The sequence below is a fragment of the Aythya fuligula genome, chromosome 8 (genome assembly GCF_009819795.1).
Source record: "Aythya fuligula isolate bAytFul2 chromosome 8, bAytFul2.pri, whole genome shotgun sequence".
NCBI lineage: Eukaryota > Metazoa > Chordata > Aves > Anseriformes > Anatidae > Aythya > Aythya fuligula.
The window spans coordinates 28,812,748-28,839,880 of NC_045566.1; the positions used below are offsets into that span (position 1 = coordinate 28,812,748).

General features: G+C 39.2%; 2 protein-coding genes across 3 annotated transcripts in view; both read left to right on the plus strand.

Moving 5' to 3' along the window:
- The first annotated feature begins 156 nt into the window (after nt 1–156).
- Nucleotides 157–7,530, plus strand: EXTL2 (exostosin like glycosyltransferase 2). Of its 2 annotated transcripts, none has more exons than XM_032192386.1 (5): nt 157–319; nt 1,408–1,481; nt 2,638–3,065; nt 3,584–3,684; nt 4,458–4,516. In XM_032192386.1, the coding sequence occupies exons 2-4, from the start codon at nt 1,477–1,479 to the stop codon at nt 3,661–3,663; spliced, it is 513 nt and encodes a 170-aa protein (XP_032048277.1). In that variant the 5' UTR covers nt 157–319; nt 1,408–1,476; the 3' UTR covers nt 3,664–3,684; nt 4,458–4,516. The 2 variants fall into 2 exon arrangements, with proteins under 2 accessions (XP_032048277.1, XP_032048276.1); XM_032192385.1 differs by lacking the exon at nt 3,584–3,684 and adding an exon at nt 5,158–7,530 and having other exon boundaries at nt 161–319; nt 4,458–4,528.
- A 3,003-nt stretch (nt 7,531–10,533) lies between these two features.
- CDC14A (cell division cycle 14A) overlaps nt 10,534–27,133 on the plus strand; it is a 58,881-nt gene continuing 42,281 nt past the window's right edge. The window contains 3 exon segments of the mRNA XM_032192026.1: nt 10,534–10,679; nt 10,825–10,915; nt 20,954–21,029. Coding sequence (XP_032047917.1) covers nt 10,574–10,679; nt 10,825–10,915; nt 20,954–21,029 — 273 coding nt within the window. The 5' untranslated portion in view covers nt 10,534–10,573.

Genomic DNA, 27,133 nt, shown 5'->3' on the forward strand with positions numbered 1-27,133 from the left:
CGGGACGGGCACGGCGCGGCCGGGAGGGGGCCGGGAGGGGGCCGGCGGGGCCCGGCAGCGCGGCGCAGCGCTCCCCGCCCCGCCCCTGCCCTCCCCAGCCCCACTTCCGGCCCCAGCGCGCCTGCGCACCCCGCGCGCTGCCGGGGCTGGCGCCGCGGCCCGGGCCCTGCGGCGGGGCCTGGCGGGAGGCAGCCGGGGGGGGCCCGGCCCCCTGTGTCCGGGTCAGTTCTGTCTGACGGCAGGGGTGAAGCGCCGCGCCTCGGCTCACGGTTCTCATTTCCCTCGGTCTGGGCTTGAAGAGGGGCTCGCTGCAGGCGGGGTATGTTTGCGGGCAGCGTCACGCTGCAGTTTCATAACTTGGTTGGTAAAAGTGTAACGACTCCTAGCTGTAAGGGCTGCGTGTGAGGCGTTCAAGTGGTGTAACAGCATCGCCACAGCCTGCGGTGTGTAAGGATGAGATGAAACGCAGGTTTCAGTGCTGGGATAAACAACGCGTAAATTTCAACCTTAATCGTGCTTTTAAATTTTTACTGATTAATTGTCATAGTGGAATTGGTGAGTGCTGTCACGGCTGGGTTGCAGCTGGGGGAAGAGCAGTTGAGGCTCACCCTTATACGAGGCTCACCTTTACGAAATCACGTATGACCAAGCAGATACGGCCAAGATATGCTGGAGCGAAGAAGTGCTGAGCAGCTCCTGCTGCTCGTCCATCCTCTTTACCAATCAGGCATGACCTGAAATGAAGCAACCAAAACCAGTGATTAATTTCTGGAAACAGCTTCAGTGACTTTGCTAGCATCACAAAATAAGTCAGGGATAAAACTGGAACTCAGACTTACACAGCTTGCTTAGGCTACTGTCCTGCATCTTCTGCATGCTTCCTTTTTGTGCTTACACTTGAATTTGCCTTCCCTTCTCTACCTGACAGACCAGGTAGTTCAAAAACACCAGATGTGCCTCTGATGCAATTGGTAAGCTGTGTAAAGGAAAGTTTGAAGGGGATGAGCCTGAAAAGATCAGTTACTGGGACTACTTGCTTGACTGTGGTAGCCAAATGATGCATTTTAGTGGTGATTGGTAAACTTTGTAATGGACTGTGAGGTTCTGCAGACCTGCTTGCATCTCTGTCTGACCCTAAGGACAGAATACAGAGATGTTGCCATAGTGGGGGAGGAGTGCTGTGTTTTCTTTCTAAGCAATTGGTTTAATGTAATAATTTGTTCCTGGAGATTTCATTGAAAGGCGGAGATAATTACTCAGCTGAGCAATAGCAAAAGGGATTGGATAATTGCCAAGAATGTGCACATAAATTGGTAATCAACAGGAATGTTAATTTACAGAAAGATGGTGGTAGCATGTGGGCTAACTGTTGATCTTCAGTTATAGACTCCTTTTACTCTCCATCAGATTCAAGGATCACAAACGACTGTCCTTCTGTAAAAACAACAGGGGAGGAAACAATCTTACCTGGCAACAATGAGGTAAGTTGAAGGGTTTTCTAGACTACGTAATTTATATTTGTATCTTCAAGCACAATATATGAGCTTTGGGGGGGTGGAAAAGATCAAAACTTCTGTGAAAAAACAGTCAGTTAAAAATTTTAATTGATGAGACTGTCCTGGATCATTCAATTCAACTGGAGTTTCCAGCTGAAAGCCTGGAACATACTAATGGACTAACACCTGATACTTGTAGTTGAATAACTACTTAGCAGTAAGCTCAGATTCTTTATCTTTTATCCAATGCATACCCGTCTTGCTAGTAGAGAGAAGGAACAGATGTGGATCACGCATCATTTGAGGTGCAGCCCATGGAATGCAGTGATCGGTAGGATCTCGCTGAGGTTACAATTTATAAAGGTCTGGAGAATTGGGAATACTGCTTAAGAGGTGAAAATCAGGGCTGCCTTTGTAGGAGCTGCTTTGTAAGAGCTCCCACTTAGTTCCAAAAGCAGGAGGATCCAGAAACCCCTGCCTTATATTAGGCTGACCCCGCACCCCAACCCTGCGGTTAGCTAACACACAGCACCTAGCCTCTGACACCTCCAGTTTCTGCTGGATTCTGGATTTCAGAACAGCTGCTTCTGATGTTCCCCCATCCCTACACTGCTTCATCTGGCATGGTTCTTTTGCCCTACCTGTATGACAGCTTCAGTTAGTATCATCAGAACCTTATTTTCTACAGTCTGTGTACTTGAGGAGGCACCTTCTCGCCCTTTTGTTTCACAACTAAGGCAAGGCTCCTGCAGTGCTGGAAGTACAAATTTGTTGTCTAATTTCACCTGGATGAGTTTGGTGTGTAAATGTTCACTCAGAAACACTGTACTGAGAAAATAAGAGATGGTAACAATATAGAGTTAAAGAATTAACCAAAGTTAATTTTTGGAAAATGAGGAAATTCAGAGTTAACCCAAAAAAGCAGAGGTGAAAAGCACGTCAACGTCAGAAACCGGGTACCAGAAATATCTGCCGTGATAGCTGAAATTAATTGCCTCAGGTCTTAAAATCCTCCTTACATATTCACTCATTTATTTACTTAAACAAAAGTTTATTTAATGTTATGGGAGTTTTGCGCAAGCAAGGGAGGTAGCTGTACATGGGATTAATAACTTTTCCTTTCCTGTTACTTGTTTTAAAGGTGTTTGCACTTCTGTAAACTTCCAGGACGAGTTATGGGCATCCGCCTACTACGCTTCACTTCCGTGGTGATCATTGTCTTGCTTCTTGTGGCGGGTGCTTTAACAGCTTTGCTTCCCAATATCAAAGATGACAAAATGCCCAATTTGCGGAGGGAACCAAAAGCCCAGAGTCAGCCTACCTTGGATTCGTTTACTCTTATTATGCAGACATACAATAGAACTGACTTACTGCTAAAGCTTTTAAATCATTATCAAGCCATCCCCCATTTGCATAAGGTGATTGTTGTGTGGAACAACATTGGTGAGAAGGTACCAGAGGAAATGTGGAATTCCTTGGGTCCTCATCCTGTCCCTGTTGTCTTTAAAGTTCAAGCTGTAAATCGTATGAGGAACAGACTCCAGAATTTCCCCGAGCTGGAAACAAAAGGTAATCAGCAGTTCATATTACTACTACTACTTTCATACTCAAAATCTGTATTCTGAAGAGAGATGGTTTGAGTTACACTATGTAATGAATCCATGGAACTGTTGGGCCACTTAATGCAATGTAGGTAATACAGAAGGACCCTGTATTATACTATTAGATGCCCATCACCACCAGAAGCAGCAGGCTAGAAGTTGTCAGTTAAGAGTAAAAAGAATAAAAAAAGATGTCAAATGCATCTCATAGGCCTTTGCAACTTCGTTCTCGCTTTGTCTAGCAAACGTAGGGAGTTCGCTGAAATTCATAGTGCACATATTTGTGGAGTCTCTGCATTAATTTGGTCTTAAGCTATCTGATAAGACTTGTTTTAATTCATGATTTTAAGACAAAGTTCTCAAGCATGCTCTGCTCTTCAGAGAAACTCCCCTCCTTAACTGTCCAGCTTTCTAACTCAAGTCACACATACTTTTTAATAATATTTTCCCAAGTCTTTGGCTATTCATCTAAATATTCTTCCTAAGCTCTTTCCAGGAGAAGCACAACAATAAGTCCTGTTTGTTTCAAGTGGAAAAAACCCACAAATGTTGCATTACAGACCTGATCTTACTCATGATTAGTAAAGGTAATTCTATTTACTGCCCCCTTACTAACATGCCTTGCTACTCAAACCATGAATTACAGGCAGACACTAGAAACTTCAGCTTCCCTAGCGTGTTTGTTTGTTTGTTTGTTTTACTGTGATAGGATTGTGCTGAATGTAAAAAATAGAAGCCTTAATGCATCTGGAGTTCTGATATAATTTTTCATTATTTTCTGATAATAAAATTTTCTGATAATTTTCTTTTCCATTTTCTAATAGCCTTTTGCCTAAAATTTAAGGCAAAGATTTTTCGATCATTGCATTGGCATCATTCAATATGATTTATTAGGCTTGCTTACTCAAACTTGGAAGTAGCGAGGAGATGGGTAAAATTTCACACTGAAGAATGGTATAAGGAATTTTAAGTATATGAGATTTAATTCTTTTTAGTTGTATTTTACACAAGGTTAGTAGAATCTGAAGTTGCATTGTGAAACACTCCCAAGTTTTCCAACAACGATCTGTCCAGCTGTACTACAGATGATCAGAGGTTCCTGAATTCTGTTGTAGGATGGCAAATACTCTAAAATTTAGGTTTTCATCCAGTTATTACAGAGCTGCAGCCTTGCTTCAGCTTTGAAATCTAAATATGTTTTCAGAATTTGCTTTCAAGGAGTTACGATACAGGTCTGCAACTTAGCTAAATGGTTGTAGAAGGTTCACAGCTAACTTGTCAAATTCTGTACTGCATACTGTGCCCATGTATTTTAATCCTTTGCTAAGTTAAAAATTTGTTGTTTTTTTCCTTCCTTCAGCTGTTTTAATGATGGATGACGATACACTAGTCAGTGCTCATGACCTTGCTTTTGCCTTTTCTGTTTGGCAGGTAATGTTTTGCTCCTTGGCAGGCAGTATTTATGAGTTACAAATGAGATTAATGGTTTTAATTAGAGTAATACTATATCACAGTGTTCTACCGTTGTTTTTCTAGCTGTAAAATTAGATTTTAAAAGGATTGAAACATTGAGTAATAGAAATTGCCAAACTGTTCGTCAATATTAGTTATACCTGTAGTTTGTAACTTTCAGATTTTTAACTCTTCTTGTACATGAACACAGAAGTTGCCAATTGCTGAATTTATTTAAATTGTTAGTAGGCTGCAAAACAAAAAAAGAGAGGCTTTGGTTTTTCTGTATATCTAAGAGATTGTCTGTAAAATTTGATTTTGTGCCAAATTTAGAGCTGCAAAGTGAGAACAGATGTTTGTTAGCGATATGTGATATGGAATGAGGCATATTGGGTTAAGTTTGCAAAACTGTATTTAAGCACAGCATTTCTGTAGATCAAAGGAGCATATGCCAACAGCTGTGTTCACTGTATTTACTGGCAGTAATCTTATGCGCCTCTCATTAAAAAAAAAGAAAAAGCATAAGTTTTTGTGAAAGATGTATAACATTTTTATCTCACAGTGTCGCCTTCATTTTAATTTTTTTTTAATTTCTTTTTTACTTTCAGCAATTTCCAGAGCATATAGTGGGATTTGTTCCTAGAAAGCACATTTCTACTCCTTCAGGTGTGTACAGTTACGGCAGCTTTGAATTGCAGAACCCTGGATTTGGAAATGGAGATCAATATTCTATGGTTCTTATTGGTGCAGCATTTTTTCATAGTGGGTATTTAGAAGACTTTCAAAGACAGCCAGAAGCTGTTTATGCCTTAATAGATGAAACTCAAAATTGTGATGATATTGCCATGAATTTTCTGGTAGCAAGGCATACAGGGAAGCCTTCGGGAGTGTTTGTGAAGCCTGTTGATATAAGAAATTTAGAAAAAGACACTAACAGCGGCTACTCCGGAATGTGGCACCGAGCAGAGCATTTGTTACAGAGATCTTACTGTGTAAATAAACTGGTAAATATTTATGATGGCATGCCTTTAAAATACTCTAATATCATGATTTCTCAGTTTGGTTTTCCTAACTATGCCAATCACAAAAATAAAATGTAAGCCAATGAATTTAAGGGGTTAGATGTTAAATAATCCTCAGTGAATTGTACTGAATGGAAGGAGAGAAGATGTAATTACTGCATCTTGGCCGTCCTTAATTGTAGCCTCCAAATTTTTTCCATACAGCTTTTAATTTTTATTTTTTTGTCCCCCTTTCTTATTAACCACCCAAGGAAATTTTTTGAGAAAACTTCAAAAATAAATAATAATGTTCAGTTATAATAAAATTATCCTCTTTCCATCACCTAAAAAGCATTTACAATTAGGCCAGTTCTCCAGAAACATGCAGACAAAAATGCACTCCTACCATTAATGTTCATGATTTATTTATTTTTTTAATATACGTATCTAGTCAAATGAGGTTTAGGAATATTTTTGATAGTTACATGTTTAGATGCTTCCTTTCCCTTTCCTCCTCCTCCAAACAGTTCCCAGTGAAACTATAGAAGGGCTGCAGCAAACGGCTGGCAAGGCTCCTGTACAAAATCCTTTCGAACGTTGTATATAAGCTATTATTCTGTATTCTGAGATGTTTCTGAAGCTGCTATGAAAGCAAACCAGAAAAAGAGTACCCCACCTTAATCTGAGATAGTCCTAAAACCATTGCCTACAATAACTGCTCCTGCTGAGATAGTGGAAAAATGGTCTCTGTGATATGGCTTTTTTTCCTATTAATAATTTGCATAGAGTTGCTGAAATACTGCAAACAGTTGAAAGGTAAAACCTAGCTGTAAGAAATGTACAAAAACATGAATAAATAAAATACAAAAATTATATATGCAGGGAAGCAAAAGAAAACAATGAGATTGTCTTATTAATACTCTCTTGAGGACTTAGTTTTTTGTTACATTGCATGTGCATTGTTACAAAAATGTTCCCAAGAAAATTCTCACTTAAAAAAAAATAATAATATTTACAGTTCTTGATGAGAGGAAGCTGTTCTACATTTATTCCAGAGTGTACATTTTATAATAGTACAGGTCTGCTTTTTTTTTTTTTTTTTTTTAACTACTATTTCAAGTGAATGTTTACTCTTTGGTTCCTTTCATCTCTGTTTTTGGTAGCTCCAGCAACCGAATTAAAATGTACAATGAGTGGGTAAAACACTATAAAAAAAAAGTGTTCTAAAGTACAGTGATGTGGCAGGGATGGACTGTTACCGGTCTCTGAATTATGTGGCCTCAGGCAAGAAACAGCTATTATTAATAGCTTTTGTTATATTGGGACTCTAGTTTTGGAAATATTATGTTAACATAGGATAAACCTGTTTTCAGTTAGCTGCTCAGCTGAACAAAAGCAATGTTTGAAAAATGTAACAAGTTCTTTACAGCTGATTCTGAACACAGAGTCTGGGTTTCTTTGGGAGGAGCAGCGGACTCTTGTCTTGTTCTGTCTGTCAAAGGATTTGTTTTATGGTCAGTGAAGTCTTCCTAGTATTTTTTGTAAGTTTTAAGGGGTGAAATCTTAATATGGCAATGTAAAATCTGTTTAATTTTCTTGTAATAGTGAAAAGTAAACTTTAATTACTGTGCTGTAGTGAGAAGTAGTATCCAAATAGATCTATGACCTTTCCAGAAATGCAACTTTCATAGAGGTAACTTACTGCATTTCATTTACTTAATTGTTCATCTGTAATTTCTGTTCTGTGCAGTATTAACTGAAATTGTGAAGTGTCACAGATACTGTTTACCTTACTCTTAAAATGTAAAGTGAACTGTCAACTGAGCCAAATCTTAATATTGGGTTCTTTGTTGGGAAGAAGGGGTTGGTTTAGAGCTTTTTTATTTTTAGCTCTTTATCAGTGAAGGAATTAATCGAACAAGCTTTTATTATACTTGTAAATTTAATTTGTACCATTGTCAAATAAAAAATATAAACAGATTTGTTATGTATTTGTTTTTGCATTATTGACCAAGTTTTCATTGTTAAATGTCTAAAGTAAGCTCACAGTTTCAATACAGATGAGCAGTACCAATTCTTTTAAAATACCCTAGGTATTTGTTGACGCATACTTTCACTTAATTTAGGTAAAGTTCACATAAAGGGGTAAAAAAGACATAATAAAACCAGAGCAGTAAGCAGTTAGTCTTAAAAAAGCAAATTCAAAGATTGGACTTCAAGTTTAGCCGTAACTCATTTTGTTAGGAACCAAAGGGGTTTTGTTTTTAACTTGTTTGTTGGTAGCTACAAATAATGCGTTTGTCCTTCGATGGTTATAAAAGTGCCTTGGAAGTCTTTGCTCAAATATATTACTGAACATTTAATTTATGTTCTAACAAAATAATCTGTATTTGATAAGTTCTTCTAGGAGATTACCTAGATGTCACTTGGAAATATCTTGGAGTCTAAACAGATTCATCACCATCTCTGAATTTTCTGTAGAAATTTGTATTTATGCAATATAGATTTTTTTTTTTTAAATGGCGTCTTAAGATACATAATTAAGAAATACTTGTAAAAAAAAAAAACATTTTTAATTTAAGGAGAAGTTGGTTTCTTAAAATTACATTTTTAAAACAGGATATAGTCCTAAAATTATATGAGAGGACTACAAAAAAATTGCTGCTTTACCTACAGTTAAAATAAAGGCCACAAGATGTCACTGTCACCTTGATACTTTCTATCAAACATTAAAGATAGTAATTGGAATAATTATAATAAGAAAAAAATGACATGAAAACATTCTGAAAGTATGTTAAAAGGTGTAAGCCTACTGTAAAAGCTATGAAAGAATGCTGGAACTGAAAAAAAAAAAAAAAAAAAAACAACGTGGAGGTTATTTAGTATATTTTTATAGGAGGAAGAGAAAGATTAAGTATTTGCTATGCTTAGGGTTCTAGCTAACTGCCACTAATGAAAAGCTTGTATGCAGCCAAAACATTTGTTATCTTGCCAAAGAGTATGTAAGCCTGCAAACAATTTTTGAGAGGCGGGCTTCAGTTTCCAGTCATGTATGCATTCTAGATATACTAACCTAGCTAGGTATGTTTACAAGGAACAGGCTTAAGCATAAACTATCTAGGGATTCTAGATACTGGGAATGTAGCTTGTTAAACAGCTCCATCTTTGCTTCTGTTGCCCAAGATACCTTAGTTAAAGCTAACTTGAGACTGCTCATGCATATTCCCCTCATGTGGCATGCACCTAGAAATGTGTGTAGAAATTGGCCTGTAATGAAAGTTTGAGTAAAAATAATCTGTGGTTTTGGATATATTGCCCCACAGAGAATTTCTACTCCAAGACATTGCTTGTAAATAAAGAATTGAGTATTTGTTTTAATTACAGGTAAAAAATACAAGAGAAAGCCGTATAGAACAACATAGATGAACACATTGATTTCCATGGAAAGCAAATACCCTCCAGCAACCTTTATTTAATGTGGTGTACTGAAGACTACAGTCTGTCTTGCAATTATGTTGTACAGAATAGTACTTACTAGTAAGAAAGAAATTCCTTGCTTCAGCTCATAGGAGCAGGCTCAAAGAGAGTGATATGTAGGAATATTAGTTCTGGAGCTATATATATAAAAAAAAAAAAAAAGGAAAAGAACAATGTAAGAATGCAGGTACGAAATAATTCGAACTGATACCAAAAATAAAGAAGCAGCTACAAAAACGATTACTTGAAAAAGTGTTTTCACTTCAGCACTTTTAAAGTTCTTCAGTATCATCCTGTGCTTATGACACTAGACTAAAAACAGAAGAGACAAAAGCGTTTTACACCCCAGTTTAGCCTCATCTGCAAGCACATGAGAATTCAGTACGTGAACTGGGTGTGATTTGAGGTTAGGTTATGAGAAGATGGGGATGATAACGTGGACCTCAGAGCTGCATATTGCATTATTACGGCTTTCTAAGGTATTTCAACTTTTTTTTCCTCCTCTGGGGAGGAATAGCATCATTTTTTTAACAGATCACCTCACTTTTGTTACCCTTTTCTTGATTAGGTGTGAGAATGAGACGAGCAGCCTGCTCTATTTGGCACTTACAAGTCCTTTCTGAAGGGGTGGGTGGAAGAAAGGCAGTTTTAATGCTTTTAATGCTTCTGTTTATTTGTCGGGAGGCTAATTGCAGCCACCAGCCTAACTCTGCTTTTCCGAGCCCAGCCTTTCCCCATTACGCAGGGAGCCGCGGGTGCCTTCTGGCCGCGTTACCACAGCCCTGGCAGCGCACGTGGGACACCTCACCGCTGCTTAACCCCTCGGTAACTTCTCGGGGAGCGCCCTCGGCTCATCCTAGCGCCTGGGGCGCTCCGGGCCGTGCCCGAGCCCCGGGTCCGAGTCCGGGTCCGGGTCCCCTGCCCCCGGGCGCCCCCCGCTCCCCTCAGCGCCGAGGGCGCGGCCGCTGGCGGGAAGGCGGCGCCGCCGGGACGAGACCCGCTCGGGGGGCGTGCCCGGGAGCGGCCGTCTCCTCAGCTCATTGGCCGGAGGGCTGGCAGGGCGGCTTCGGATTGGCGGGGCTGCCCGTCCATCAGGCCGGACGGCGGAGCGGGGCCGGGACCCCCGCCACCGAACGCCCCAGCCCGGGCAGGGCGGCGGCAGCCCCGGTTCCACCCTGCCCCGCCCCGCCCCACGGGGCCGTTCCGCGGCGGCAGCCCCGGGGCAGGCGGCGGCGGAGGAGGAGGCGCCGCGGGGTGCCCGGGGCCGGCGCGGACAAAGGCCCCGAGCCGCTGTTGCCTGCGCGCCGCCGGTCGCCTGGTAACCGCCCGCTGCCTCCTCATCCGGGGGCGGCCCCGGGCGGGGGGCGGAGCGGAGCCGCGGTCCCCACGGGCGCTCTCCCCTCCCTCCCCTCCCCTCCCCTCCCGCCCGCCCGCCGCGTCCCGGAGCCGCTCCTCGCCTCCGCCCCGGTTCCTATGCGGCTTGGCGGCCCCCGCGGGCAGGCGGCCCCCTCGCAGCCAACGCGTCCCGGCGCCGCCCGGGGCCGCCATGAGCTCGGAGCCGCCCCGCGCCTCGCTGCTCCGCGCCCTCTTTAAGATGGAGCCGCCGGCGGCCGCCGCCGAGCTGCTGGGGGGAGCCGCCGAGATCCTCAGAGGTGAGCGCGGCCCCCCCCGGGCTGCCCCCTGCTCGCGGGGTGCCCTCCCCGGCCCCCCGGCCGTGCCGGGACCCCCCCTGCCCCATCCCCGCCCCCGCCCCCGCCGCGGGGTCCGGTCCTAGCGCAGCCCCCGCCTGTGTTTCAGACCGGCTGTACTTCGCCACCCTGCGCAGCAAGCCCAAGAGCACGGTGAACACCCACTACTTCTGCACGGACGAGGAGCTGCTCTACGAGAAGTAAGTGCTGCCGTCTGTTCCCCCTTGGGTGCCGGGGGGAGCGCTTCTCAGGCTTTCCGTGGGGTGCCGCCACCCCCCGCCAGCTACCTCGATGAAGGCTTGGTGTAAGTTAGCCTGAGCGTGTGTATAACCCGTCTGAAGCTAGTTTAGCTTTGTTTTGTTTAAAACAGAAATATATATAATTTAAAAGCTCACAAAACCAGTTAAATCGTAGTTGGCCTGGGGTAAAATAGTTGAGCTTTGTAAGATTGCTTTATAAGGTGGAAAAGATCTCTTAGATTAATTACACCTTATAAACAGTGTCTTTAATAGAAGGCTTCCATATATTCACAGAATCACAGAATTTCTAGGTTGAAAGAGACCTCAAGATCATCGAGTCCAACCTCTGACCTAACGCTAGCAGTCCCCACTAAACCATATCCCTAAGCTCTACGTCTAAACGTCTTTCATACTACACAAAAGTTTTTTGCTGCATGTTTTCCTTTATCAAGCGTATGAAATGACCCCCTTTCACACAGAATCACAGAATGCAGAGCTTAGATCTTCTTTTGAAGAACATCTGCAACTTATTTTAAGGGTTTTGGTACAGCACTTCCTGTTGGCTTCTGGAGCTTTAGAGCAGCAGAGGAAGTATTCGGTGAAGTTAAAGCCTCGTGAGCTTGGAAGACTCTGACAGCGTGTAGAAGGGCAACAGTTAAACTGAGCACAGTTAGAGTACTTCTAAGAGACATGAAATAATTACACAGAACAAATAAAGTAATAGCCCTGTGCTGTGGTTACAGAGGTGTCACTGTACGCTGTGTTCCCAGCTCAGCTGCTCCTTGCATGATGGCAGCTATAGCTGCTTGACAAAGGGTTGCTGCAGTACCGAAACTTTTCTAGTGGAACAAGAAAAAGTTCTAGTCATATCTTTAAACGTAACTTTTTTTTTTTTCCCCATGTGTTGAAAAACGTATGAGCATCAATTGCATCCTACGCCAGTGACCTCAGTGCTGCTTCTGTGCAGGTGTAAACTAATCATCCTTTGTTTCTAGCTTATCTTCTACGCAAATCTTACAGTACTGGGGTTTATTTTCTACGCACGTTTCTGACTCTTCATTGTCTTCAGCCTTCTAAAGGAGTTCCTGATGATCCTTCTTCAAAGTTAACTTTTGTAATTTACTGTTTGGATTGCAAATATTTTCTGTAACAATCACTGAAGGAAACTAAATAAATATATTCCTTAATCCATGTGTCAATTAACCACACACCAGAATGTATAATAATATCACATATATTTACAACATAACGGAAGGTAGTCACATTTCCTTTATCTTCTAGGGCACATCTAAAGAATTTGGACATCTAATTTGTGGTATTTTTTCTGAATACATAGTTCCTAATCTATTGGCACCTTTTTAAAGGTATCCCCCATGTTTGATACAGTAACAGTACTCCTCCTGTTGTGTTCTCCAATAGTAAAACTTAATACGAAATAGAAACTAAGTGGCAGTTGCTGGGTGGTGTGAATGCATCCTGTATAGTAACCTAGCTCTCCTAGTGAAACAGTGCTAAGCTTTCTGTTGATACTTGTAAGGCAGTATGCTTCACTATCAGTTATGCAATAGTTGGTAGTAAAACCATATCTGATTTCAAGTTTTCTTCCCTCTTCTCACTCCCATCTTTAAGGAAATTTGTGTTCTTGAGGAAGTAAAAGTCGGTAGGGTTACAGGTTTGTAGTTTTGTCAGTATCTTTCTGAAATTGGAAAGCTAGGGGCAAAGTGAGAGAGAGAATGCAAATCTGATAGTTCTTAGGGAAATGCTGATTCTACTGTAGTTTCCCAGTCGTGTCTATCAATTTGATTATATTTGTCTGTTTTGTTTCACAGGCTACACAGTAAGGACAGGCCCTAACATCAGGAGTTGTTTAAAGCAGTATAACTTCATACACCAGAGTATAACTTCATACACCAAATCAGATTTCCTGCTAGCTTTCTTAAAAATGCAGCCTTTCTGAGGAAGAGAATAGAAATATTTAAGTGATTAAAAAAAAAAAAAAAAGAATATTTGGAAGTAAGCTTTGAAGAGCTGTAGCTCAGAACAGTGTTTTCTAGAGTCAAAATGGCCTGCCTGTGCTGTTCTTCCCAATCAACATTTCTTGTCCACTTCTGCTTTTTAATCAAATGAGTTGTTCAAATTGCTGTGTGGAAGAGATTTGTTATGTGAGTAGGAGATTTGTTCAAGGTGTTATGTGGGTAGATATTCATCCAGATGCAAAATCCTCAACAGCTGTGAAATGACTTTGTCAGCACAACCAATTATTAAGATGCATGTTATTGTGTCAAATATGACGCATGTTAAGGTGCATCATACTAGTGACTAGACAGATATTTCTGTGCATGGAAGTACACTGCTTTTCTTTGGGCTGTTTTTCTATTATCTTCAGCAATAGCTCCCAAGCATGAAGTGTTAAATTTCCTTAGCTGCCTTTACTGGGGGCAGTTTGCTTTCTTTGAAGCAACATGTGATCTAAAAACCTCAGGAATATGTGGGTATGGGTTTGTTAGTCTGATTATAAAGAGCATATTACTGGATCACGTAGTAATCAACTTCCTTCCTGCCTCACTTCCTTTTTTTCACCTCCTTTCCTCAATCTTGATGAGACAGAAGGGAATAGTGTAAATTAATACTATATGCGATTCATTAAAGAAAAGAGCGCTAGCACTGAACTTCATGGTTTTGGAAGCTTTGATCTGCTGAATGCTGACTTGCTCTTGTGTTTTATCACGTGATTTATCACTAGATTATACCCCAAATGTGGTTATGTAATCTTGAGTACTTTAGCTTTCGGTTTTCACTTGAAGTTGTCAACTGTTTTAATAAATTCATAACACGGTCTTACTTAAACATTCATACTTTTTTGAATTTCTAAAAGGACTTAAATGCACTTAGGAACATCTCAAACATTGGCTGACAAGGAACTCTCAGAACTGTCACTGCTGCAGTTAATGTGCTGCAATTTAACCTTGAACCTATCATGCTAGGGAAGAGCGGGTATGCAAATTCCTCGGTTAAGGGAACGAGAAACCTGAATGAGTTGATGCAACTCTGAATTGTTAAGATTTTATTCCCAGTTATTCTATTTCGGTAAGATTTTGTCAGTCTCTCTCTGAAAATCTGAGGTCCCTCCCGAGGAAGTCTGCATTACTACTTACAGGAAAATGCAGTATTTCAGAGTAATATAGCACAGGTAACTACTACGTCAGGAAAATGGAGTTGATGAGAAATAATCCAGTTTGATGAAGACTGTTGTTTGGCAAATACACAAGCCTTGCTTGGCAAGACCTCAATTAGTGAGTTAGGCAAGAGTAAGAAGCTTTTTATTCTCTAAGAATAGTGTCTTTCATGCTTCACCTTTCAGTAAACAGATCTGGGTTAGGAATATTACACTTGACTGGTTAACTTGGCTTTCACATGTTTTTATCAAAGCAACTTTTTATGTCCTTTTTATTGTTGTGTAAATTCTCAGAAAACAGAAATAAAAGTTCATTAGAAACTGGAATAGCATCTTGGTAAACTGTGCTGGCAGTTTGCATAAGCCATTATGTTTTTATTGGGTTATTTCTTCTAACTTCAAATCTTTTGTATAAACAGCATTTGCAGGTCCAGTCTGAAACTTTGTGATCAGCTTTAAAAGGAATAACATGACATTGTCTGTACGTCCAATGTCTTATACTGTGGGTTGAAAATTTTAGTGTGTTACTTGCCCACTTCCCAGCAGTCTTTATGTTACACACATTTTTTGGTTTGAGCAGCCATAAAGTAAGACTTAAAGCTAAAACATCATTTAATGAGTAATCTTTGTACTTTGACTTGTAGGATGCGTTTATGCAAAGAAGCAGTTTCTCTTTCCTGTGGTAAGAGTAAGGGTTAATTTGACTGGTGGAAAATGCTTCTTTTCTATGGCTATCCATAACGGTACTTGCATAGGAAACCTGAACTTCGCTAGCCTTCTGTGGCTTATATCAGTTGAAAGGAAAAGAGAAAACTTAAACTTAGCCTTGTTACAACAAACAGACCTGTCACTTCACACGGAGAACAGGGAGTTCCTTGTTCATGTCAGAAGCCTATGAAAAGTTGAACTTTGCTATCAAATGACCAATATAACTTAATAAGTTGAGGTCCACAAAACCCAAAACAATACTTAATTTAAGGAACTTCCTAACTCGTTATCAATATCAATTTACATACAGAACAGAAAAACTTCATTATGCTAACATCAGCTTTTTACATCTAATTCTTACAAGTGACTATTAAGAATAGTACTGTAGCTTTGTTGTTTTCCATCTTAAATCGAGGGATTAAATTCAATGCAAACAAGAAATTGAGAAGATCTGGGAATATCAACTTTTGCCTAGGTTGTGAATTAATGGCATACCTTTATATATGAAACTTGCCAAGTGCTGCCCCTCAACACCTGGGTTGCTCTCTCCAGTACAAATTAAATTTCATATGTAAGCATGTCTTCATTTCACCAAGAGGCTCAAGGGATGGGAGCACATCTCCTGTGAGGAGAGGCTGAGAGAGCTGGGGCTGTTCCTCCTGGAGAAGAGGAGGTTTGGGGGGATCTTATCGAAGTCTATAAACTCCTGAAAGGAGGGTGCAAAAGGGACAGAGCTGGGCTTTTCTCAGTGGTGCCCAGTGCTGGGATAAGAGGCAGTGGACACCAACAGGGCCACGAGAGGTTCCATCTGAACAGCAGGAAGCCCTTCTCTGCTGTTTGGGTGGTGGAGCACTGGAACAGGTTGCCCAGAGGTGTTGTGGATTTTCCCTCGGAGATTTCAAAACCTGCTGTAGGTGTCCCTGCTTGAGCAGGGGTTTGGACCAGATGACTTCCAGAGGTCCCTTCCAGCCATTCTGTAATTTTGTGATTCCCACGGAGAAGACAAAATAAACTGTCAAAAGCATTGAAGATATTTTGTTGTTTGTTTGCAGCAAGTGGGGCTGGAGTAGAATAACTTTTTCTTTTCTAGACTTCACTTTCCTATTGGACAAGAGTACAGCTTAATATAGAAAACTGATGAAAAGTCTTGGCCTCTGTTAAGAAGGCTTTTATTGTCTGTAGAGAGTAGGTTTCTAACATAATCTGAAGAATCTTCTATGGTCAAACTCTGCAAGAAGCTCTTCACTGATCCTACGTTCTTTGCATCAAGAAGCATTGTATGAAAAGCACATGCATCTGGAGTAGCTATTTAATTATCTGTAACTTGGTGCTGTGATCTCTTCTTGGATTTTGAAGAGCCAGTATCTTGAGGAGGATTTGGAACAATGAAGGGGAAATAGACTGAGTACCTGGTGTTCTGCATAATCCAGACCCTCGGCATTATTCCTGCATTCAGATGCAAGCAGTGGGGTGTTTATATCACTTCCAGGTATTCACTGTATCTTCCTTTGTCATTCAGAAGCGTGTGATCCTTAAGTAGTATTAAGCATTAGGGATTGTGCCTTGGCCCAGATAAAGCTGCCAGCGATTTACCCCTTACTGGAACTGGTGGGGTTAGAGCAGGCAGCTTGTGCTATTGGGATCCCACCTTTGTGCACCTGGGAAGAGGGAAGGCAGAACACACTTTGGGAAAAAGTAATGGGAGGAAAAAGAAACAGAATAAGTAATATTTCCTGACCGGCAGAGTTAGGCTGTACTGAATATGTGGATTAATCCTTTTGGCTGTCATCCAGAAACTGCTGCACTTAGGCGTGTTCAGCTCAGGGCTTGGAGCCTTTATCTGTAGCACGCAGGTGGCCTCTTAGCCGGCGGCTGGTTCTTGTGCTACTTAGTGGGAGCAAAGACGAGCTGGCAGGGCAGTTGCCTGAATATTCTAGTACTGCAGGCGAGGAAAGGGGGAGAGAAAAGCAAGTGGATATGCATATATACATGTATATCTCCCTCATTCTATTTTAGTCTCACTATTTAACTTTAATAGTAAGCTAAACAAGAATCAGGATATTTCTACCATGCTTACAAATTAGTGTAGTCCTGTATTTAGGAAATGACATTTCTGCTAGTTCTTAAAGTCCTTATAATTAAATTTTTGGTTTGAATAAAAGCCAATTAGAGGTGCTCTTCTTTGGTAGGAAAAAACTTTAACACAGTTGCTCGTGTCCAAGAAAGCAAGCTTCTTACAGAAAGTCACTGTGCTCCAGTTCTGGTGAGCATGCTCCAGTAAGTGATTGCAATCGCTGAGCTGTGTCCCTGTTCTCAAGTTACCAACTCAAAAACTGGCTAAGCTGCCATGCAAGTAACATCATCCCCTCTGAGCATTATTGCCCTGTTAGGACTGACTTTGTGGATCTGTCCTATTATTTTTCCCCTATGATAATTAGGGTTTGAGCCATGTTCAGACTGTTGGGAGTGCCTGCTACTGGATGCCAGAGTGTGCACGCACCCTCGTGTTCAGGTGCAGTAACACTGAACTTACACTGAGCTGGCATGGAGAAAAAAATCCTGAAATAGATCTTCTAGCAGCAATCTCCTGTCCTTTCATCTGTACTGATGTTGCTGTATCACAGAATGTGTGAGCGGCAATATAAAACTACTGCTCTGCTACATTCATTTACAGGGCAAAAAGTTTGTGTTCACTATTAGGTTTCTAGGGTAAAATACAAGCAGTTCAATTTATCTTTGAAAGATAACTTGATACCTTGGCCATAAATAAGTTGATTGTGATGTTAATATGGAGGTTATCAGTTCGTTTCAAAGACTGTCTGGCTTCACTGACCATTACCAGGCTCCATCCAATACTTCAGGATCAGAAAGCTGCTTATCATGCTGCTGCTGTGCTAGGGTCAGCCCTGTGCAAATACACAGGAAGAAGTAGCATGCAGCAGAGGTGCCTGAGGCGTGACCTAACTGGTGGCACCTTCATGTGGCCTTGCACAGAACTGCAATCAGGAGCAGGTTACTGTCCCAAAGAGTTCTAGACAACGTTTTGGTTTTTTTTTTTTTTTTTTTTTTTTTTTTTTTTTTTTTTTTCATGATTAAATTCCTTGGAAGACTGTACTGGCATGCCAGAGTGAACTGATGAGCTCATTTGGGCTGGCCTTTCCAGGTGAATAGCAGTTCCTGGGTAACCAAATAACTCAAATATCTCCTGTAAGAACTGATAAGAAGGGGTGGATCTAGGAGTTGATTCTGAGGAGAACACAGACACAAGAGATCTATGCTACTGCTCCCAAGTAGCATTATGTTAGCATTTATGAAGTAAAGTGTTTAAATATTCGTATAGTATATTTGTGGGTTTTACCATTACATGGTTGGAGAAGTGTAAGGATAGTAAGTTTCCATGGGATGAGGGGGAAGAATAATTTAAGCTATCATCAAGGTATTTGATTAAAACAAAATATAATTAAGTGTAGATTAATACTATACTTGCCTTCTGTTCTCATATCTGGTTCCCACCTCCGTAGCAAATGACTCTGTCTTAACTGGCTGAAGCTTCAGAGACATCCCAATGTCTTACCGCATTCAAATGCTTACAGAAACATAGAGATACGTCTGGATACAATAGATCTATTACCCGTAAAAGAAATATAAATGAACTAATATTGCATAGATTGTTACCAGTGACTATCACTAATCAGACTTGATTTATTGTATTTTTATCTTTAACTTTTACCAGACAAAATTCCTTAACTTAACGGATGAGTTGGTGTGCTGTTTCTCCTCATCGCTATTCCATCCCAATTTCCCATTCTCCACTTATATTTCACTCTCTCAAAATTCTGTTCTTAAGAAGAAAATCCTCTGTCTGAGTAGGATCAAGTGTCTTGAATTCAAGGAAAAAATGGCCTTTTATTATAAAAGTAGTAAGAGTGGATAAGACTGAACTCTTCTGTTAAAATTTATCAGAAATTGTATTTACTTTTAAGGATAGAAGAAGGGGGTTGTGGATCAGAGTTCATTGACTTCAGTACTGAGTTTTGTTACCTTTCAGGACTGTTTGATTTCAAGAATTGCAAAACACTTGCGTCACTTAGCTCCATTATAGACATTCAAGCTTATTCAAATTTAACAAAGTTAGTATAAAAAATTAAAATTATTTGTGTAGGAAATAAACTTTCTCCCTCATGCAACCGCAACAACAGTGTATCAGTGAAGTCAGCTTGTTTATACCGCCTAGGTGGTGCTGGGCAAATGAACTGGGAGCTGACAGTGGTTCTTTTTGGTGTATGGGTAGCAGTGGTGCACCACTCACCAAAAATACCCTCTCTTCCTGATTGTGTTTTAAATAGTGGTAATAATACCAGGGTGTTCAGTACTGCTACTCTTTTTTTTTTTTTTTTTTTTTTTTTACTGTATTAAGAAAAGCACAGTGTACTTAGTAGTAAATAATGGAGAAGTAGTAAATTTAAGTTAACTCTAGCTTGGCTCCTGAGAGAATCTGAATAGGTCTATTTTGTAAAAATACCCTGTTACTTCATGGATTGACTGAATAAACGTATCTTTTTCTTGCCTCCATCAAAACAGTAAGTAATTTGTCTGTCGTGTATAAATTGATTTGTAAATTAATTTTCATGTGTTTTTCCTATGTTCCTGTTTGAGCTTAATCTTGCTGAAAGGTAAAAGTAGATTATGTGAGTTCATATTGCTGTACTTATAGCAAATAATTAGTAATGAAAATTTATTATCCTAAAGCAGCATGGCTTTAGGTTTTCAGTGCATTATAGCTGAATACACAGTTCATTTATCATTAGGCTGATCAGGGCAGTGTTATAGGAACTATATGTTGCGCTTCATTTCATCTCAATTAAAAACTTAACAGAGAATATTTTTTTAAAAGTACCTGTAACTGTTGACCATATCTGGCAGTCTTATCTTAGAAAAGATGTGGAATCTCAAGTCAGTCACTGCTTTATTGCCCCTGAAATTTTCACTTAACTTCCATGCAACCTACAAATAAAGTCCTGAGTTGGACAGCTTAGTCTTTGACCCAGCTAATGAGCTTCTGTATTTAAGCATTATGTCCTAATGTTTTGTACTGAAGGGGATGAACTGAATCTTAACAAGCACTTATACTATTATTTGATGTTGTACAGTAGATGATACCGAAATAACACTGGTGTGGCAGGCTGGCTGCTCCTTCTGAACGGCAATCAGGCTAATACAATTGTCTCTTTTTCACTGGGCTTGGTCTTTTTTTGTTTGAGAGGATATGTATGGGGGATGTTAATAAAGTGGTAAGCCTCAAAAGTATAGCTCTTAGGGTTAGCTACGAAGAGCACTGTGAATCCCTACAGGCAACCTTTATTTTGCAATAATTTTTCTGTATGGCCTGTTGCTATTATCTCTTATCCAAAAGGCAGCAGTTGCTGCTTCAGGGGTAATGAGAACGTTTGAGGAAAATCTAGAAGAAAAGAAGAAGAACAATGAAAAAACATTAATTAAATAATAAATTGAGAGAGCTTAGAGATGAGAGGACTAAGTGTCAAAAAGGAAACACACATTCTCTGTAAAGGGTATATGTATAATATGTAGTCTCTGGAATAAGGGAGGATGGAATAAAAGGAAATAGATTTCAATTCCAGAGAGATACCAAGATTGGACATTATTAAATACAATTTCCTCGAAGCTGTAAAATTCTGCTTATACTTCATAGCATCTAATGATACAGGCTCTATAGCTGATTGAGATGAGGACATATCTAGAATGAGAGCAGCATGGCTAAAAGGAGAGTAGAGCACGTCTTGAAGTCCTCTACTCTCCTTGTCTGTAGTCTTAGCCAAACCCGGACTGGATATGGTGAGAGTTAGTGTGTGTCCACGTATAATGGAAAAGGTGGTTACTGCAGCACCTTAAACTGAAGCTACATATGCTTTCAAATTAACTGTTACTATTTTCCTCTTAAATGAACCTATATAGGGTTTTATCTAGTGCCATATGTATATTGTTTACTTCGTATTCCCCAAAAGTTACTCTTTAACAGTTTTAACTATCAACAACATGCATGCTGAAACTTGCTTAGCACTTTGTATAAATAACACATTTTTGTTCTTTTCTCCCAGTTTCTATGCAGATTTTGGACCTTTAAATTTGGCAATGTTATACAGATATTGCTGTAAACTAAATAAGAAATTAAAGGTAAGCTTCGTTTAAAAACAATGTTCCTATATTCTTGTGCTTTGAAACTCAGCTAAAACCTATTATTCAGTTTGAAAGCAATTATTAGGTTCTCATTATCTAGATAGTTGCAACTAAGCTTTAAGGCTCTTCTTTGTTCTGAATTCTTTTCCCTCTGAAGAATGGAAGAAGGAATATGCCCTGATTGTTGCTTAGTGGGTGAGCTACTGATGAGTGGTTCACCATTTTTCATAACCTTCGTTTCATGACAAAATAGTAACAAGAAACAGTCTGGTTATACGGATACTTCATGGGTTTGCAGCGAATGAGTTGGTATGTTAGTATGAATAACTCAAAAACAAACAAAACAACTATTCCCCCGAAAAACAACCCCCACAAAAAATATTAAAACAAACAACTCCCTGTCCCTGACCCCTTTGAACAAGAATAAAACAGACTCCAAAATCACACTATTTAAATCTCACTCAAGCAAAAAATTAAAACTTTGAAATCTTTCAGTTCAATAAAATGTTGCTTGTAATAAGTGTTACAGAAAGGTCTTTTACACATAACATGTTTTTTTTTTTTTTCTGTAGTGACACTTTGCAGAGGTGTCACTGCTATCAATTCCTTTGTAGAAGCCCTCTTATTCTCCTGCTTCCAAATAAGGATTGTACATTTAAGACAATCTTGAGTTGTTCTGCAGTTGAAATAGAAAACTTAGCTATCTTCCTCCATGGTAGCTTTTATTTTGACTGCAAAGTGTTTGTCCTGTCTCTATGAAGTAGTTGTCTAAAATCATATCAAAGGTCATATATTGTAATTGGAAAAAATATATAAGGGAGCCAAATTGAAACTGAATGAGTAACTGATATTTGCAGAGTTGGCTTAGTAAACCTTAATGTTATTTTAATGTAACTTTCATATTTTTGGGGAAAAAAACAACAACAAAAAACAACTCACAGTACAAGATGAAGAGTACAGATTGGCAAGAACGGAACAGAAATCTCATGCAGATCACCTGGAAAAGAGGTGCTGTTTATTGCTGCTACCTTACCATAGAGGAATTCCAAATAGGTTAACTTAAACTCTCTAATGTATAATAGAGAAGGGTAACCTGAGAGTGCAACCACTCGTAAGTAATACCTGAAATCAAACAGCCGAAGCTTGGAATACCACCCGAGTAGTGTAGAAACTCTTGCATGAATAGATTTCAGCCTGCCTAATTGGCACTATGTCTGAGATAGGCCAGTACCTGCTAATATGAACTTTGCTTCTCTGATAGTTAAAATACATGCCAGACTCTGTCCTAACTTACATACTATCTGCAGTGGGTAAGTAGACTTGAAAGACCTAATCCTAAGGCTAAGCATGCAACTGATTTGTACTGTAGATCTAGCTACAAAAGACTATTGCTCAGCTTTGCTAGTTGAGTTTCTCAGTTTCTACTCTCTCTGCTCTTCTACCTCTCACTTTCTCATGTCTGTCCTTCACAAGCCTCCCTGCAGGGACTTCTCCCACATGAGGCCTGAACTAGTGTGTGTATAAGACAGAAGTTTGTGACCTGTGACTTACCTGCTGGCAAGGCATTGATGCAGTGGGCAACTGTTGCAGCAGAAGTATGGTAATTCTCATGGGGCACCAGGGCGACACGTGGGCAGCCTGTGATTGATGTTTTTTTGGATGGGAAGTGCCTATTGAACTGGGGGAAAGAGTCCTGTTTGGCAACCTGCTGCTTGCATACACTTGCATTAAAGGTAACCGTGCTCTGGGACCAGCACAAGCAGTGGCTGATCATAGGAAGTTAAGACACTGTGGTTTATAATCCTCTGGAAATCCAACCTCTGCTGTTGGATAGTTGCTGTTGCTATATTGCAATACTCTCGGGACTCTGAGGCAATCACAGTGCTTAAGCCCAGATGACTCCAGCTATGATTTGGTATGTACCTGGTTGGGTATACGCTGTGTGTACTTTTCTTATGAAAAGTTTTTAAAAGAAGTGTGGCACAAAAAATTATGCACTACATGTTATAATTTTTGTGTGGCCATGGTATCACAAAAGGAATTTAAGACTTGGAAGGCTTTTCTTAAGTTTAAAATTTATATGAGTAGAAACAGGAAAAATGTAATAAGATCTCATTTAAAAAAACAAAACCCCACAAATCTTTTAGCTGTATCTATTTCTTTTTTGGGAGAGGGATTAACCACAGAGGAGGCAGTTCTCTGCTTCCACCTCTCCTTTTTGGAAGAAGGAAGCAGGTAAGGAGCGAAAGGCATCGCTGTTTGAAATGTACTCTATGGCAGACCAGCATTTTAAAGTAAACTATCATAACTTTATGCTGACTCGCTTTAAAAATTGTGAATAGTTCTGTTCAGAAACACTGAAGGATTTATTCAAATATCAATTTTGCTGAGAAAGCTAGAGGTAAAGTACTAAAGTTATGCTTTACAGGAAAACCTTACTGACATTGTTTGTAATGTTTTGCTGATTGCTATGGAGATGATCTTGACTAGCTGAGTCAACAGCAAGAAAAAATGCTTGGACATACGATCTTCCTACTTGTTCATTGAATCCTGTTTGGGAAAACGCTTGACTAAGAAATTGCAATTCAATTATGAAATTTATTTTTTCTTCGATTTAAATGTCCAATTTCATAAAACAATTTGAAAAACTACTGGGTTTCATGCACATATAACCTTATAAAACCTCAATAAATTTAGAAGTGGGTAATTAGAGGGAAAGTTGCTGACAAAAATGATATGAATTATGGAAGATCAAAGGCAGGAGAGGTTTGGGTAGGGTTACGAACTGAGGGGTTAACAGTTCTCATATACTAACTGTGTTGTGAAATTGCAGAGGGTTCTGGGTTTTGTTTTTTGTTTTCAGTATAAATAACCTGCTGGTCATATACATGGAACTGTAGTAATTACAAACGTCTCCTTCAGGACAGCTTAGGTTATGAGGCAAGTCAGAGAGACATTTTTTAATATGTGATTTTTTCACGCCCAGTTTGCAAGCGTTACATTCACCGTTACACACGTATATTTTAGTGTATACGTAAACAGTGTTTACATTTATCCAGCTTTATTAAACACATTGCAGTAATTTCTTGCTGAACAATGCAAGTATATTAAACTATATCCATTAACTAAATTACTGTACAGTAACATGGTGATCTGGTGATTCTAATAGGTATTAATCTAGTAATTGCCCACAGTAGCACCTTCTAGGCTTGTTGTCAATTTCTGTGCATGTAAATCTCTCTTGAGGTTTTCAAGAAGCAAGAATTCATCTTTTTATAAAATTAAAATAATTTTAAAGTGAAAAAATGTGTTCTGGAGTCCTATCATGCACCAATGAGTTTTTTCATCACCTTAAAAAAAACAAAAAACAAAACAAACAAACAAAAAAAAAAAAACAAAAAAAACTTCCACGCTTCTCTGTAACCTCTGCTTTTATTTCAAAAGCCTGTCTTTCAGTTTATTCCTCTGGGATGCATCTTAACAAGATGAATTTTGTTTCATTTTATGTTCTAGTGATGTGTGAGTGCTACAGAAATTTTCTTGTTGGTAAAGAAAAATATCTTTAGTGCTTCACAATACACGTATTTTAACCTTTTAAAAGTAAAAGGTGTTTTGCAACTGTATTGCTATATCATCTTTTAACTATAGCTATTCTATAGACAACTCATATGGAGAAATTCGTTGTTGAAACATTTTTGTTTCCTTCTGCAGTACCCGAGGAAACAAAAGCTCTACATTCAGGTGGAGCTCTGGAGCTGTTTCTTAAAAATAAAAAATTAAAAAAAAATGATAATAAGTGTCCTAACACTTATTGAACCTAGCCAAAGGACTAGACTTAGCCTACTAAATGTGTTTGAAAAACCAGCATGTTTGTTTAATAATACTAAGCTAGTATGTTTAACAATACTAAGCTAGTTTATGTAACTTAGTATTAATACTGAAAGTGTAATTGAGTTGCGAATTTGTTCACGTTAAGAGAAGCAATCACGCATGCTGCACTTCAAGCAGTAAGTCACTTCAGCAAGCATTTGCTGTAAACTTTGATTTTCGTTAACCCATGTGCAAACAAAAATAGTGGTTCGTTCTATTCTGATGCAATTCTCCTCTGCTTGCTGTGCTGTAAGCCATTCAGTAGCCTCAGTTTTCAATTTTGTGTTAAAGCTTTAGTCAGGACTAAAAAAAATAATTAAATATTCCATATGATCTATATGGTTCATAAAGATTATGAAATTGCTTTTTGAAATTGAAGCTGTTAAAATGCTACACTGCTTTCATTTAAATGTTCTGGGAGCATTTAAGGTGGGCTACCGCTCTGGATTGTGCTGGTACATAAGTGTTTCAGAATTGGTCTGACCTGATATACCTATATGGCAAAAAAAAAAAAAAAAAAAAAAAAAAAAAAAGTCTGTTCGGTAAAATAAAACATGAGATGTGGTATTGTTAAATAGAAATCCTGCTAGCTAGCAGCCTGTGCTTTTTGCAGTTTCAAGTGGTATTTCAGGTGAGCTGTAAACTGTTACGAAGAACTTTGCTTTAAAAAAGTAGTAGTCAACAAGTTATAATTGAAGTTCTGTCACTGTTGCATAACTACTGTAATCTTATCCCACCCACATATCATGGGCGGAACTGCAGTTAGAGAACACTAAAATTAAAAAATTGAGGAGGGGGAAGAAAGGAGGGATCTTAAAATTTTGACAAGTTTTAATAATAATTGAAAGCTTCACTAATTAAATAACTGCTTATACCCTGTATGTTTGTATATACTCTGAGAGATGTTGCTGTTGATCTCAAGACATGATATCTTCCAATCAATGGCAATTATCCCTCTCAGCACCTGTAGTCCTATTTAGATGCACACACTGGCATTAGCTCTCATGCTGTATCCACCTCTGGAAGTTGTGGGTAATAAAACCAGCTTGGAACATACAGTTAGAGCTGCTAATTAAAGGCACCGTGAAGGGTGGGAGTAAAAAGCTCACTGTGATGCGTATATCACGTTTCTCCTGAGTTTATCAGCTATTGTTTTTTTTAGCTATTGTTTTTTTGGGTGCAAAGTTTGTTTCTGCAGTGGAAGCAGTCCTAGAATTCGCAACAAGATTTAAGATGATATTCAATGTTTATGAATGTATGGAAGTGAAATATAGTGGCACTAATTAAATGAATAAAACAGTCCTGCCGCAGTTACCCTACCTCCAACCCCCAAATGTCAAAAGAAGGAAAAGAAAGTAAACTGTCAAATAGGTTTTAAAATACTGAAGTTGGGTAACAGCAACACTGGAACACGGGCAGTTCATAAAATGTTGTGCAACTTTTAAAAATAAAAATACCCTTTAAGTATTTAGAAGCAGAATCTGGTGTATCTGTTGATGACTTCCTCAAACTGTAACAGAACCATAGAAGACTATAAGGAGAAGCATATGTGACAAGGTTTCAAAGTATAATAAAATTAATAAAGTAATGTAATAAAATTAATGTAATAAAATTAATAAAGAAAAATAAAAATTGCAATAAACTGTCTAGCTTGCCATTTTTAAGTGACAATTTTCTCTTCAGCTTTAAATAGCTTTGCTGCAGATTGTCCTGATTATTCTTTTCTGCTCCTTCTTGGTCTTGTTTTCAATGGGAGTTTTGTTTGCAGGATGCTGACAGAGACTTCTTTTCTTCCCAAATAAAGAAGAATTGCAAGACTAACAAGTTATGTCTGTACCTAACTTTTTTTTTTTTTAGGCTTTTCACTTGCACAATATTTTTATAAACTCTCGTTATTAAACCTGTCAAAGTATGTTGTCTGTAACCTCGTTTTTAGGTAGTATAGAGGATGAGGGTTGTTTAACTGCTTTTTTAAAAGAAATTGACTGTCTTCTCTGTAGAATGTGTTTAGTATGCTAAAGAGATTTAACACACATGAGAGTCTGACAATTTCAATGATTTTGAACAGCATTCATAAGGTATTGTTTGGATATTTAGGAAAAAAAAAAGTATAGTATCTTATATTGAATGTGTTGATTCAACTGCATTTTATAGAATAAAGTAGCACAGCAAAACCAATATATTTGCTATGGAACAGCGAATGCTTCCCTGCACTCTTATCTGCAATGTAA